The sequence below is a fragment of the Podarcis bocagei genome, assembly GCF_964188305.1.
Source record: "Podarcis bocagei genome assembly, chromosome: 6".
Taxonomy (NCBI): domain Eukaryota; kingdom Metazoa; phylum Chordata; class Lepidosauria; order Squamata; family Lacertidae; genus Podarcis; species Podarcis bocagei.
This window is the reverse complement of record NC_138130.1, coordinates 37,214,283-37,229,623: the sequence shown is the minus strand read 5'-3', so window position 1 is coordinate 37,229,623 and position 15,341 is coordinate 37,214,283. Positions and strand designations below refer to the sequence as shown.

Below are 15,341 nucleotides of genomic sequence, written 5' to 3'. Positions count from 1 at the left end.
ACTGTGACAAATACTTAAGAATTAAAACTTTGCAGGCTGTGGCTTCCCCACCCGCAACATTGTTAAATGTTCATAACGTTTATCTTCACTGAGGGCGATGATGTTTGGTGGGGGGATAATGTGAGTAATTTAAAAATTGTTCAGTTTACTTAGAGAAGTTCATAAACATTGATTTGTCACATCATGTATGACAAAATGTTTTTTGATCTCCAAACTTTGAGTGCTTCTGGAACAAAGCAGTGCAATAAAATGATTTTAACTGATGAGACATAACTGCATCAGTCTATTTCCATGCCAAATGTAAGCAATCCACCTCAATTATGTTAATTGGTGCCCTAAAAGAAAATGTTACAGCTGTTTGGTAAATCAGGAAGGTAGAGAGTTTCTTTTTCAGCAGAAAACATTCCACAGTGTTCTTGCAATATAACAGTCAAACTGTTTGTATTTACATTTTTTAAAAAGTAAATCATATAATTGGCATCTCATTCTCATCATCAAAGTTGCCTATGTTTGCATAGGTTGTGCATATTTTCAGATCCTGGTGAATCTGAAGGTCTATATTTGGTCTGTTTGAAGAATTCTGCTTCATCAGTTTTGCCTCATTTGTCCAAAACAAATGGACAGGTTGCAGTAGTAAGAGGAAGACGGAAATTGTGACCAGTACTATATCTCTTAATAAAGATCTTCATGTTGTTGTTTTTGGAATTTATGTCCAACACAGGCTTTCAGACTGCTCAGACATATCTCTACCCTCTTAATAATTTTAAATAAGTAAATGCAACACACCAATAAAATATTTATTTTTATGAAAAGCACACTCTCTATTCAGCTTTGCAATATTGATTAAAAACCTTTGGTCCCCAGCCTGCCTTTCCATCAGTGAAGGAATTGACAGAAGTATGCCATAGCTCCTCTGGGAAATGCTAAATTCTAGATGGATCCTAGAACAGTACTATCCATGAGATGGTTTCATTCCCCTCCCTCCTGTCTAAGAAGCATCAGGAATGGGAATGTGTAGGTTTTATTATCAAATGTTGCAATACAATTCCTTACAGCTAACAGACATTACTGAATTTTCATTTAATGCATTTAAGTCAAATCAAATACCACATATAGGTTGTTTCTGCCATGAAATACAGTGCCAGCAATGAGATGTATAATTGAAGATAGCAAGGGAAAGCCACTCCACATGCCATCAAGTGCAGTGCAGAGTCTGGAAAGCCTATTTTACTGGATATCAAAACCTATTTTACTGGCCTATTTTACTGGATATCAAAACATTTCATTTGGGAATTAATTAACACTGGAAACACATTGTGGCAAGCTCTTTAGGCATATCTGAGCCTGGCTTGAGTTCATGTTGAAGAACACCGCTGTTAGTTGGATACCCTGCTGTTGGCAACCTATAAACACATGTGGTCACTTTCATGATCCAAATGTCTGTAGGAATTAGTTGCACTCCTAGGGGCCCCAGTAGCAAACTTGTCAGTTCTCCTGAATTCTGTGTTGATGGCAGAAATAATTGTCCTCCAGCTTGACTGTGGGAAAGCATAGAGGGAAATGACCCTAACAAATGGTGATTCAGCCATCTTGTGACCCATAACATGCTGGGATTCCAGAAATTATTGGAGCAATAACAGCTAACAAGAAGAAGACTTTCCAAGTTTTGAGGAACCTGATTAAAACTTGCGCAACCGATTCTCACCCCACCCCCATGCTGCAAAGCACATGACAGCATAGCAACTGAGAAGCAGGGAGGCAGGAGCCAAATGGGCACCACCTCCCCATCACAGGCAATTCTGTACAAATGCCACATCCTGGCTGGTCTGTTAGTTATGAAGCAGGATCTGTATGATGATGAGGCCAAATGAAACTCAAAGAGTAAGAACACAGAACACACGATGAGCAGGCCCAGAAACCTACCAACCAACCTGGAGCCCAAATTTCTCTGAGGTTATTTTTCCTGAGAATGTTTCTGATATCTTGCTTTTTCTCACTATCCCCGAAAGGCCACTTTGCTGAATATACAGCAACATTTTTTGTGGTGACCACAATTTCACCCCCACCCCCAATACCCCAGAAGAACACCAGGCTTTGTGGCTTATGGAAAATGATTGCCAGCATGTCAAAACATTTGCAGCAGCCAACCAAACAAAAAACAACAACAATGGAGGGTGGGGGGCATTTACAGCAACTAAACCAAACCAAAAAAAACAACAATGGAGGGTGGGGGACAACTAAGCTGTTCCACTGTCAGTGTTAATTTTGACCTTATTTACTGTGAGAAACTGTTGAAGAATTTATCCACACACCTCAGGACAAATTGGCTGAAATGGTGCCCCAATTTCTCTGCCCAAAATAGGCTTCAAAATGTTGCAGGGTCTTCTACCATACTATTTTCCAAATGTACCTTTGCTAACTGATTAATATACTGGGGATGTCTGTTTATGATTGCCAAGTATAATTACTTTCTCTGCCACCAATTTGTTTTGATTGTGCCATAAAAGAGCATTCTCTTGGCATTTAGAGTATGATAATTCAGGGAAAACCAATCAGAACAACCAGCACTTATCTATGTGACTATATTGCCTTTGCATAACTTATCAGCATTCTAGCTGAGTGATGCATGACAACCGTGTTTTCTGTCCTGAATCAGACAAATTGTTCTTAGCTAGAGGTACCTAGCACAACACCTTCCCTTGGAACATGGTTAACCCTTATGTCCACACAGCACCCTATGTGACTTTTGCAACCATTGCTGGACAGAGATAACTTGCTCATTTTGATCCTTATACAGGTAACCTTTCAATTGCAATGTGCTCTATGGGACTTCCCTTGAAATTGATCTGGAAGCTGCAACTGATGCAGAATGCTTCAGCCAGGTTGCTGAGATGTCCACATATTTTACCTGTGCTGAGGTAACTGAATTGGTTGCCAACCAGCTACCTAGCCAGGTTTACAGTACTCTTGTTAACATAAAAACCCTGAACAACTTGGGACCAGGTTACCTAAAATAATTCATGCATAGACCTTTAATATCACTTAGATCATCTGTGGAAAATTCTACTCATGGCACTGGGCCCTTCATAATATCACAGAGCACTGATCTGAAAACAGGAATTTTCTGCTGTTGCCCCTCTTCTGTGGAATACCCATCCGTCCTCCATACACAAAGTAACAACCACGTCAGCTGTGTTCCATTGTTGACAGAGGGGGGGAGTGTGGAGAGACAGGTGGAGGTAATTAGGCAGGAATGTGGAAGGGGGAGGAGGAGCCAATTTGCAGTAGAAGCCTGAGAACAAGGAGAGTGCTGAGAACAGGGAGAAGGGAAGGGGGAGTTCAAAGGAGAAGATGCAGACTGACAGCTGTAGCTCAGACTCAGAGGGAGCGCTACAGGGAATTGCCCATCCCCAGGTGTGTAGGCTTGCAAAGATTAATAAAAGGTGTGAACAGGAAAGGAAGCGTAAGTGGGGCTTTAAAAGTGGGAGGAGGAAGGGGCATACCTCAGACTCAGCAACAGCAAACATGGAAGCCGACACTGAGTGACTGAGCTCCAGAGTGATTTGTGTGTTTAGAGCAATAAAACCTGAGTTAATTGCTGCCAGCGTTGTCTTGCTTCTGTGGGAAAGACCCAACCATAACAAATCATCAGTTGCTGCAGATATGTTGTGAAGACTTATCTCTGCCCAAGCTTTCCTTGACCCGTATTATCAGACCTGTTTTATTATTTTACATGGTTTTATGTTGCTGCTTTATTGGTTTTGGGCTGCATTTCTTATTGATACGTCTTAACATAAATGTACTCCACTTAGATTTCTGAAATATTAAGCAATTTATAAATGCCTTTAAAGATGCTAGAAATACTTGGGACTATGGTAACCAGGGTTCAAGTTCCTGCTCAGCCATGGTGCATATTGAATTATTTTGAGCTAGTTATTATCTCTCAGTTGAAGCTATTTCATAAGAATGTTGTATGTTCAAAATGGGACAAACACAAACCATTTGCCCTTAGGGGAAACATGATATGCAAATATGATGAATTAAAAAGAGTAAGAGCTCCTCCAGACAAACTGTTTGTTCAGCACTCATCCTGACTTGCTAGCACAATAAATTTGGTCTTTATTAAACAATTCATTCTGATTTGTTTACAGGGTAGTTATATGACAATGAATATTCATTCTGCACCCATCCTGGTTGGGATCCTATTAATGATTTCTTCATCCCACACTTTTAAATTCATTTCCCTATCACTTTCCAAACCACAAAAAGTTGCACTGGGTAACAACCACTTAATCCACTTCAATTGAAAAAATCTAAAGCTGCAGTATGCCATTGAATCCTTCCTGAAAAGGACTTCCGGGTTAGCGCCTCCGGTAATGGCGGATTTCCTCTGACCGGGAGGAATCCGCTTCGTGAAACTAGGGTCTGGACCGCCACGGCAAGGCAGAGACCCACTAAAAACCACAGGCTGGAGAAGCCTGTGAACGTGGGATTCGGCTGGCACCTTTAGCGCCTCCCCTACTCGCGGGGAAACCCAGTTTCGGGGATCCGGAGCGACGTGGGGTGAGCGGCGCGGTGCTTCAAATCGACTGCTCTTGAGTAGAACGGAAAATTGGATTATGAAACATCTTAATTTGGCACCGAAGCGCGAAGTTCTAAACAGGAAGTCCGCCTTCCGCTTTTGTAAATAGATTGAAGCAAAGACATTGCAAGCTAAAGTCTGGAAAGTCGTTTGTAAAGGACTAAATTTCCATCAGTTAAAACTACCAAACCCCCTTGGAAGCAGGAGAAGAGGGGGGAAATCTTAGACTGTTTAAACCTGCAGGAGAGAGAGTAAAGAAAGATAAATTTCCACCGTCTTGAACGCTTTGGGGAAGTTCATCGACTGTGAAGAAAACACTTTTTTGACAGATAGTTAAACAAGAGAAACATATTGATTCCAATGTTTCCTTTTGCACTTAAAAGGAACAAAATATATGAAAAACGAAAGGAATTTTGTTGCCGGATCTGCTTTTAAAAGATGGATACAAACAGAAATTGTTTCCTCTAGAGGGAGCTTGTGAAACTGTTGCTGGAGTCGATCTGGGGAATTCTACAGCTGTGGAGATTAAGATTGTGAGAACCAGACATTTGACCTTGAATAAGAATGTGCCCAGAAGAAGCTTTAGTGCTTTCTTTTTGCAAGACAAGTGCTTTACTGGAACAGCTACATGAGAAGATGGATTTGATGACTGTTGCAGTTAGCAATTTTGGACAAACAGTGAATACCTATATAGAAACCACACAGGAACCAATCCAGGAATCTGCTTTGACAGGGCAAGTTGTGCAGGAGACAAAGGAGGAGGTTGTGGCTGAACCTCAAGTAACAGAAATGGAGAGAGTCGCGGCCTGGCAGGAGCATAAGTTGTTGTCTCTGATGACTGAACCTGGAGAAAGTCAGATTTGGAGAGATGGAGTACTGTTTGGTTTGGAGATGGGAAGCTGGATAGATCTGCCTATGCAGGGATGTTTTGACTTTTGGGATCTGGTTTTGGGCCAGGGGCAGTTTGGCGTTGTGGGGGCCCTTAACCTTGGAGCGACTTTGAAATATGCCTTCAAATATCTTTTGGATTTCAGGGCTGACTATGGAGAATGGGCTGACCTGTCGAGAAGGGATAAAGATACTGTCAAGTTGGAGTCTCCCCGAGCTCTACCCCTCAGTGAGAAAGGAAGGAAATTAAGAATAAGATCAGCAGAAGACAAAGTAAAGTGCAGGTATAAATATGAAGAAGACCTGCAGAAGGGACATGGAAAAGACTTAAGAGCCTCGGAGAGAAGGTCACCAGGTTGATGGACTAGATGGAAGGGATAGAAAGGATTGACAAAACCCGAGACCAGGAAGAAGAGACGATGGATGAAGATTAGAAGAAAGTTTAAAAATTCATTTAGAGAATTTTTGTAAAATTAATGAGTGTTAGAAAAACGTTGGAATGAAACTATTTGGCTTTAGTAGAAATGCTTTAAGGAATTAGGTATAAATAAGTTTTAAGTTTTAAGCTTTAGGGCTTTTTATGGTAAGATAAGGTTAAAATAAATTAAGGTAAATTAATGACAGAATATAGTGAAAGATGGAAAGGATTTGCTGAGATAATTAATAACTAGAATACAAAAAAGGGAGGCGTGAGGAGGTCGATGAAACAAGTTAATGAAAGATAAAGATTTGGGAATATTGGATTTGGTTTTCAATTTTTTTGTTTGCTTTTGGTTTTGGTTTTGTTGTATTGTGTGTTTTGTTTTTTCCTTTTTTTCTTTTTATTGACTTGTAATGTTGAATTCCTTTTTTTATTCTGTTTTTTTATTTTTTTGATGTATTGTAACTCTTTATTGTCTTCTTTTTTTCGCTTTTTTTGTAATTGTTAAACTTTTAATAAATATCATTTAAAAAAAAATATGAATCCTTCCTGAAAAATAGGAATGGTCTGGAGGCACCCTAAGTGAATAAAATTCAGAAATGTGCACACAGAGCTCCTGTGCTAAACTACCCATTTACATAGGCACCTATGTGCAAAGATTCCATTGCATAAGCATAGCTGCCCTAAACAACAAAGAGAATAGGAAAATAGGCACCCATTAGAATTCTGTGTGTACGCTTGACCTCTTTGTATCGGAGCCATATTGTGCCACTCATGCGCCTATGAGTCATGTACTTTGTTCATACCAGCTTTGGAGATTAATGTAAGTGTTATTTTTGTCCACTGCCTAGTTTCAGCCAACTGCTACGGGCTATTGGATTTAGTGACACTGAGCAATGAAGAAAATAAATATTATTGCCTAGAGCACTGTGTTACAGGGCATGCCAAGAAAAAAAAAAGTTATAAGGCTTTGTTAGATTATAAAGAATCCTAAAGGATGCTGGGAAGGGGCCAGAAACCTAAAGCACTAAATAGTATAGAAAAACGATGCCAGATCATTTCATTTTTTCTTTTTTTTTTAATCCACCACTTAAAATGTCCTAGTTCAGGACCGCAGAGCTTCTGATTTTCCTAGTGAATGCATTCTGCCAGGCGTCTATTGTGGCTAGGGATGGATGGACCTGTCACTTTCAGTTCTCTGTTTATCGTTTTCCCCCCAATTATGAATTCAGTTCTCCAAATTTCCACAGCAATTTGGGATTACGATTATGGTTATTTTTAAAAAATCTAATGAAAATTCATCAGCATTTTAGTGCAGATTTCTCCTAATAAACACAGGTTTGTATGCAGCTTTGACTAAAGTACATAATTTTTGCAAGTAATTTCCCCTGGTATAATGCATTATCGGTATGTTATCTTTCACTAATATATTTCTTTTTGTGCACACTTCTCCATAATATACGCATTTTTGTAAACATTGCTTTGTTGGAGAACTGCACTGCAAAATTCAGATAGGTGTGAATTTCAAAACGGTTTCAGAAGGTGATAATTCAGTAGATTTGTCTAGTAAAGAAAATGCCACAGTCTACTGCATCTGGTCCAACTGACTCCTTCTGAATTAGGCCCTGGAGCATAATAAAACTTAAAAAAGATGACACATGAAAACAAAATAAGATGCCTAAACATGCTCGGTGTTTTGTTTATATAATCAGTTGATCTCTGAGGAAATATTCATCCAGGTTTAACCTTGTGCCATCACAACAAATATATTTTTATTAGTACTTATGAACATTTAAAACTCTTTACAATCACAAAATCTATTATCAGTTAACAAAATCAAGTCTTTTACCAAATCACTTGGGACTGAACCTGGTACCTTCAGCTTTTTGTTACTAAGGAGGGTGGTTGGCTGCAGAAGTTCTGTTAACTGGAATGCTACCAAAAGCTGTCTGTATGATCCTTATTGTAGGAATGTTTCTTCTGGATGGCACTTGCTGAAAGTTTCAACAAATGGGAGCATGTGTGTGTGTACATGTGCATGGACACATGTGCTTGTGTTTTTTTGTGGGGAAAGAGAATATTTTCCTCCTGAATATTATTTTTGTTTTCTGACTCCTTCTTCTTCTGGAACAAAGATGCTGAATTGAGTTAAAATTCTGAAAGCTCATTGATGTGCAAAAATGTAATTAAGCACTGGAAGACATTTTTAAATTTTATGTGTTTGGCTGGATGATAGGGGCTGTCAAGCAAATCATTTTAACAGGTTTAGCTCTGTTATTACAGAAAAGCACTGAGACAGCATGTTTTCTTACTAGGGACTTGCCATGAATAATAAAATTCTGTCTTACTTCCCTTATTATCTGTTTTCCTTTCCTGTAGGGGGAATAAGACAGGATTCTAAACCTCTGCTCATCTAATTAAATTGCATTTCTACTGTATTTTCCATTTTGTAGTGAAATATATCATACAGAAAAGACCCATTCTCATTTTGGCACCACTTCTGAAATACTGGATTTCATTCTGTAATTGATCATTTTTAGTCTTTCATCCATTCTAGATTGAAAAGGATAAAGAACCGGATCTTCTGTCAGTGAAATGACAATGCCTTAATCTCCTTTCTCTGCTTGCTATTTGAATAGTAACCTGGGAGCAGCCTTACTGGGAAAACTATGAGTCCATTTAACTTCCTTTTCTTACTCAGACTGATTGTAGAAAAGTATATGGGTATACAGAAGAGTAATAATAACTCATTCCTACCAGTCAGTTCCTGTAGTCTAAGCTTTAAGTACATTGCTATCAAGGAGATCTGCACCTAATTCACAAATGACCCCACACTTGTGTGAGCTTCAGACTTTCCTAAGTAATCATTATGTGTGCTTGGAATCTACAGATCTTGAATTCAGTCTCAGAAAAGTCTGAGAGAAGGGTAAAGTGAATAAGTCAGCCTGTTTTGCTCACACAAAATCCAGTGTCAGCGTCATTATCCCACAAGGTTTTGGATGGAGGCAAACTGTTTTGTCTAGTATCCAAATGAATGATAAGGGTGGTGTTAACTTGGCTTGACACTGGAATGCAACACACACACACACACAGCTTAGCTCATGGATCAAATGGAAATAGAGATGTGTGTGTGTGCATGTGTGTGTGTGTGTGTGTGTGTAAATAAAAGTAAATAGCAAAGACAAACCAACCAACCAGACATTCTTAAATGAAAAATTATAGCAGAAGTGTTAAATGAGAAGAGGACTATGCCTTGTCTGATCAGTACTCGGGACTCATGAGTACTGGGTCTGCCTATAGCATTTAGTGGAAGTCCCCTACCCTTATTTCCAAAGGGAATGTTGTTTTCTACTTTGAAAGTTGAGAGGTTACAGCTGTGTAAAGGACTGTATGCATGGACAGAATTCAGACAGGGGCCTTCTTGTATGGGAGATGTTACTACCTTGATTCTGCCCATAGCAGTTAAAGTACAACTGTTCACATCATTGAGCATCCCTGCTCCAATTCTTATAGTTGTGCACTGTATCCCCCCAATAATCAGGACAAGTAACACTGGGACAAATTCCACATGTTGTGTGTCCTACCTTCTCCCAGCCATCTATTCCTTTCCTTGTCCACAGCTGTTGCCCTGTGAAAAGGGAGAGGCAGACCACCCATTGGCAAACATAGCCTTAGAGGATGCAAACAAAGCAAAGCTAATCTGTGTGTCATGCAAAGTCTTTGGTGAGGTTGGGGAAGGAAGATTGTTGTTGCTGTCATTCTGCCATTTATGCATGGTAATCTAGGAAAGGATGCTCTCCTGAACAAACTCAGAAGGTATAACAATCATTTAAAACAAGGCTGCGAAAAGCTCTGGAGTAGCTTAGAAATGTTTTCCCCTCACTGTTAAGTAAATACAAGCAACAGAGCTGCTAGCATAATTGCAAAAGGTCAACATTTTCATGACCTGTCACAGGTGACTCTAAGGCCCTGTTCTAAAAAACAACAGATGGTAATGAAACTCTGCCTGGGATGCACTTCAGGCTGCAGAAATAGCTTACATCATTAAGTAGGAAAGATTTGGAGTGGTAGAGCTCTTGCTTTGCATTCAAAAGATGTCAGGTTCAACCACTGGTATCTCCAGGTAGGACTGTCAAAGACTTCAGTCTGAATCCCTATATTCAGGGTCAGTGTATTTGCGTACCACATTTTCCGCAAATACGTCTGTGCCCAAAGCATTTCACAGGATAGGCAACTGAAATGCCATAACTGTGATTTGAATGCATTGCAATGCAACATGATAAATCCATCATTTAATTCAAAACAGTGGCAAATGTTTAAATGAACATAAAACATACCAGTTGGTCAGTTAGCAATATCCAATGCCAGTAATATTACAATGGTACCTCAGGTTAAGAAATTAATTCGTTCTGGAGGTCTGTTCTTAACCTGAAACTGTTCTTAACCTGAAGCACCACTTTAGTTAATGGGGCCTCCTGCTGCTGCCACACCACCGGCACACTATTTCTGTTCTCATCCTGAAGCAAAGTTCTTAACCCGAGGTACTATTTCTGGGTTAGCAGAGTCTGTAACCTGAAGTGTCTGTAACCCGAGGTACCACTGTATTATAATACCCACAGTATCCAATGCATTCCAGTGGTTCATTATGAGACCTAAGAGATCTCACTCATATGAAACTCGAGGGGAAAGATGAACACATAAAGCAAAATAACCACCAGGTGCTTCAGGCAGCCCACCATTACAGTAAATACCATTCTCTCACCTGGACTTCAAATTTTGGTCCTAAAGGTGCATACTCATCCTTGTGGCAACTCCCCTATTGGCTGACTCTAGAAAACAGAGCACCAAGAGAGGCAAGATGTCCCCATTAAAGGTTATGGTTCTAAAGAGAGCATAAAAGCCTTTGCATACTGACAGAGCCATTGTCTGCTGGTTTAGACAATACTGAGCTAGAGATACTCTGGCCAAATTCTGTGCGACTGCCGTAAAACTTAGGGAACAAGCTGTGCTACCAAAATGATTAAGGTTTTAAATGATAACTTTAGGTTATATTTTAGTGATCAAGATTTAATATATTTTTTTAACTGTCGCTATATCTGAATTGTCTCTGTTATAACCAATTGCAATTCAATGTATTCCTGTTGTGTTTTATGATTTTCCTGATATTGTAAGTGACCCGGAACTGGTCTGTGACCGTAATAATAAAATTCTATTCTCTACTGAGCTAGAGAGACCAGTGACATAATTCAGTATCTGTGAATCCTAAGAACCCTACTCCACAATCTTCCACACAAAAGTAAGCCATAAGATATATAAACAAATAATGCCAATAATCTTGTGTGTGTGTGTGTGTGTGTGTGTGTGTGCTTGTGTGCATACGTGTTTACTGTTAGAGGAAGTCAAGTACCTCCCAGCAGATGGGAAAATTTGCTCCAATGTGCTCAGTGATCTAACTCTTAGAGTTTAGTTTCAATGAATTTCTGTATGAGAATGTGGTTAATACAGTTTAGTTTTAGCTGGAGTCGGGGTGCTGTCCCTAGTGGAGTGGAATCACTCGTGTTTTCTTTTCCTTTGACTGAAAATGTTTCTCATATTACATTTTTGTGTATTCCATGATGCAACATTCATACAATTCAGCCGACATTTTCCTTTAGGTTAGCTTGATATGAGTCTATATGCTACGGAAACTTCTTGTCACTGTGCTGACATTTAACAGTGTAAGCAAAGTCCTACATTAAAATTAGGCCACTTCCTCAGGGCAAATGTGGGGGAGGGAGTTATCTAGATAGAGAGTGCTGAGTGCTCAATTCTTTAAAGAACCCTGGCATGGATTTGTTGAATATTTTGGACCTTATGTGGAAAATTGCATCTTAATGAGGAACTTGAAAGGACACTTCTGTGTTGAGTACATTTTATAGCTAAAATAATGTAGCTATGACAACATGTTCCTTGACAATGGAAAAATTAACACATTTCACATTTGCTTTAGTTATTTATTTTTTAGTAGATTTTCCTTCAGCTTTCTCATTCCAAAGTCTCATGGTAGGGTTATACATAAAAATGTGCAGAGAAGCAGGCAGGGATAGAAATAATCAGGGAAGGTCTGTGGCTCAGTGATAGAGCACATGCTTAGCTTTGGAAAAGACCCCTGTTTGGAATCCTGGGGAGCTGATTCCGATCAATGGAGACTATACAGAGCAAGATGAACCAGAATAAGGCTGCTTCTGTCTATGTCCCTGTCAGGGAACTGCCATCAGCTCAGAGACGACAGATGGAAGGGCAGTTGTGTTATAGAGAGCCTCCGAAAATCTTGTGAAGCAGTTCCTCTTCTGGTGAGGAGGAAAGCCCTACCTCCAGTGGAGAAGAAGTGCAGGGGCAAGGGGATGCTAGGGAGAGCCTTAACACTGAGCCTGAGCAAGCCAGAGAGGCGGGAAGCACGCCCTTGCAGGCCCATTCTGCGCAGTAGTTTTCGGCACAGGGAGGGTCAGAAAAGGCTGGGGGTGACGGGACTTTTGTGCTGGGGGAGGTACAAAAACCGACCACTCCCAGATTCTGCTAGCGATTGAGACAGACATGAATTTACGACACTCTTCACTGTAAATAGTTTACACCAAGAATAAAGCCTGTAAAAGACAGGTCAGAGTCCTGCCTGGTTACTCTCGAGCAACCACCATAGCCACTGAGAGTCCCAATTAAAATGTTAGGCAAATAGCTAAGCCTAACAAGTATAAACAAGTCATCTCAAACTGTTCTGAAAGATACTGAGATTTGAGCTTGACTCTGCATGGGACAAGAGGTGCAATGCATTTTCACACATGTGACTAAAACCACCTTTGACCTCTTTCACTAGTATTGTATGCATGTGAATGATGTTAATGAGAAGTAAGAGAACTTTTTTTCAACACCACATCTACATTTTAGTCAGCAACAGTTCTGCATTTGCTTGAAACAAGCCAAGGAAAGGGGGAGAAATGCACAAAAACACCCTAAATTACAACCCACTGTGCTGAAGTAGATACTCATTGGACTTCAAATGTTGGACTACAGCATCCTGGAGTCAAATCTGTTCTAGTCACACTCAGCATAATGCTTCTGGCTTAAAATGGGGAGGAGACACAATATATGCTGCTCTGAGCCCCTTAGAACAGTGATGTAAATAAATAGTCAATGCACAAAATAGTAATCAAAGCTAGTCCCCTCTGTTCAATGCCACTGAAATTTTCTCTAAGTTAAAATTTATTTTTTCACATACACAGACAGCAGATGGTTCTGCAGCTAGTTAAATAGCTGCTGAGAAATGAAATGTGCAGTGTCACTGCCCAGTGGAGATAGCAGCTACCGTTTATGGTGTGCTACTCAAGCATTTCTCATTAGCTGTATGTCCCACTGGACTGATAGGCATTGGAGAATTCCTATATCCTTAAATGGCAGCATGATGTTAATCTAGCAGAAATGGATGAAGGTGATGAAATGGCAGGGAAACAAATTGAAGATTTATTTTAAAATATTGTCAGCAGCAGAGTGTATGTTAATTCTCCCTTCTTTGTTTATTGCACAGGTTGATTCATCATGCTGGAGTTAACTGGAAGGAGCCACCGTGCCAACGTAGCAGAGTAAATGTTGAACATCTTGCCACTTCTGATTCTTGGATTGTGATATCAGCACTGAAAGAGAAGCAGACCCAAGGGATGGGCTTTAAGCAAAAGAACTCCCTTGTTTTTTGTGCCACGGGGATCTGTCTATGGTCATTCTGCTGAGACACATACGACACTCATTTTGGGGGCTTCTTTCTGCCTTGGCAAGATTGTTTTTGCCCCTTATTTTATTTTCCTTGGTGAACTCCTCCCTCCCCTCCCCCCCCACTTGCACACTCCCCTCCCTCCTCACTTTTTTGCCCTTTCCCGACTAATTTGATTCTCCATCTGGGTGTGGAAGACAGAGGCCTGCGAATGTTGATGTAAATCATGTCAAGGCCAATGGGACTCTTATGGCTGCCTTTGATCTTTACTCCTGTTTGTGTCATGTTGAATTCTAATTTCCTCTTCTGGATAACTGCTCTAGCGATACGGTTTACGCTTATCGATGGACAAGCACAATACCCAGTCGTAACCACGAATTATGGCAAAATACGTGGTGTAAGAACACCTTTGCCCAATGAAATACTTGGTCCTGTGGAGCAATACCTGGGAGTTCCTTATGCTTCTCCTCCAACTGGGGAAAGACGATTCCAGCCCCCAGAGCCTCCTTCCTCCTGGACCGGCACACGGAATGCCACACAATTTGCTGCTGTCTGCCCACAGTATCTGGATGAGAGATCACTGCTCAACGACATGCTGCCTGTTTGGTTTACTGCCAACTTGGATACTGTGATGACGTATGTTCAAGATCAAAATGAAGACTGCCTGTATCTGAATATTTATGTGCCCACTGAGGATGGTAAGTACATTATTCAGCCATAAGCTGGCCAACTAGCCTGCCTACTACAAATAAGTGAGACTAGGGTATCCAACTGTAGAACATGCTATAGTCACCTTTCAGCTTTCTCCTTGACTCTTGTTAGACAAAAATGTTATAAAACACATAGCTTGTTTATATTAATGCTGTTGTGTGTGTCTGCTGTGCATATTTTGCTATCAGAATGCAATTCTATTTTCAGATGTATATCAATCCCCACCACAATGGTTGTTCATGGAGGAAAAGTCAATAAATAATAATAAAAAGAAGAAGAACCTTAAACCCATTCAAATAGGAAATAAGTTGCTTTGGTTATTAGTGCACTATATAAGCCCTCTGAACAGAAAATAGGTATAGTGTATTTTATTTTGTAGAAGACTTCTGAAATGTCATTGTTTATGTAGGAACTCGTTATACTTCACATTTCTTCAAACTTGTTTGATGAAGGTGTTTGCAGTATAAAGACCTCATCATTTTTAGAAGATTCACCATTTTAATAATGCTGTACATATATCATTCATGCTGGCAATTAAAAATGGGTTAGTCAACAGCTATTGCACAGCAATGAGGAGTCACCATCATTTCTGCCCCACCTCCCACCTTCTGGAACATCCTTCTCTAATAATTTCTCTGTTGATACCTTTTATTGCAAATCTTAATGACATACTTTTCCTGTAACAGGAACAATCTTTTAAACAACATTTTTCTGTAACATACTAACAATGTACTTTGAAAAAGACACCATCGGAGGTATTGATTTCTGGCTTGCAGGCCATGCCTTATTCGGAAAATAACTTGCTGGTTCTACTTCACAGAATAATGGAGAATTGTACTACGTAACGATGTTGGTAAACACTCCAAAGCAGACCATTTCTGTTAATGTCTAATTTTAATAACTGTATGATTTGTCCCCAGTCTTGTAACCTGTGCCAATGTAGGTATGGAAGACTGAATGCCATTAAGTGCTTCATTTTCAATAGCTAAACACTTATGTAT

The 15,341-nt window shown here is 39.9% G+C and overlaps 1 protein-coding gene across 6 annotated transcripts in view; it reads left to right on the top strand.

Annotated features, from left to right (window-relative positions):
* The window catches only part of NLGN4X (neuroligin 4 X-linked), a 165,292-nt gene that overhangs the window by 26,404 nt on the left and 123,547 nt on the right, over positions 1–15,341 (top strand). For all 6 annotated transcript variants that reach the window (XM_081197013.1, XM_081197015.1, XM_081197010.1 and 3 more), the window contains one exon: positions 13,450–14,327. In XM_081197013.1, the coding sequence (XP_081053139.1) occupies positions 13,856–14,327 (472 nt within the window). In that variant the 5' untranslated portion in view covers positions 13,450–13,855. The remainder of the gene's footprint in view (positions 1–13,449; positions 14,328–15,341) is intronic.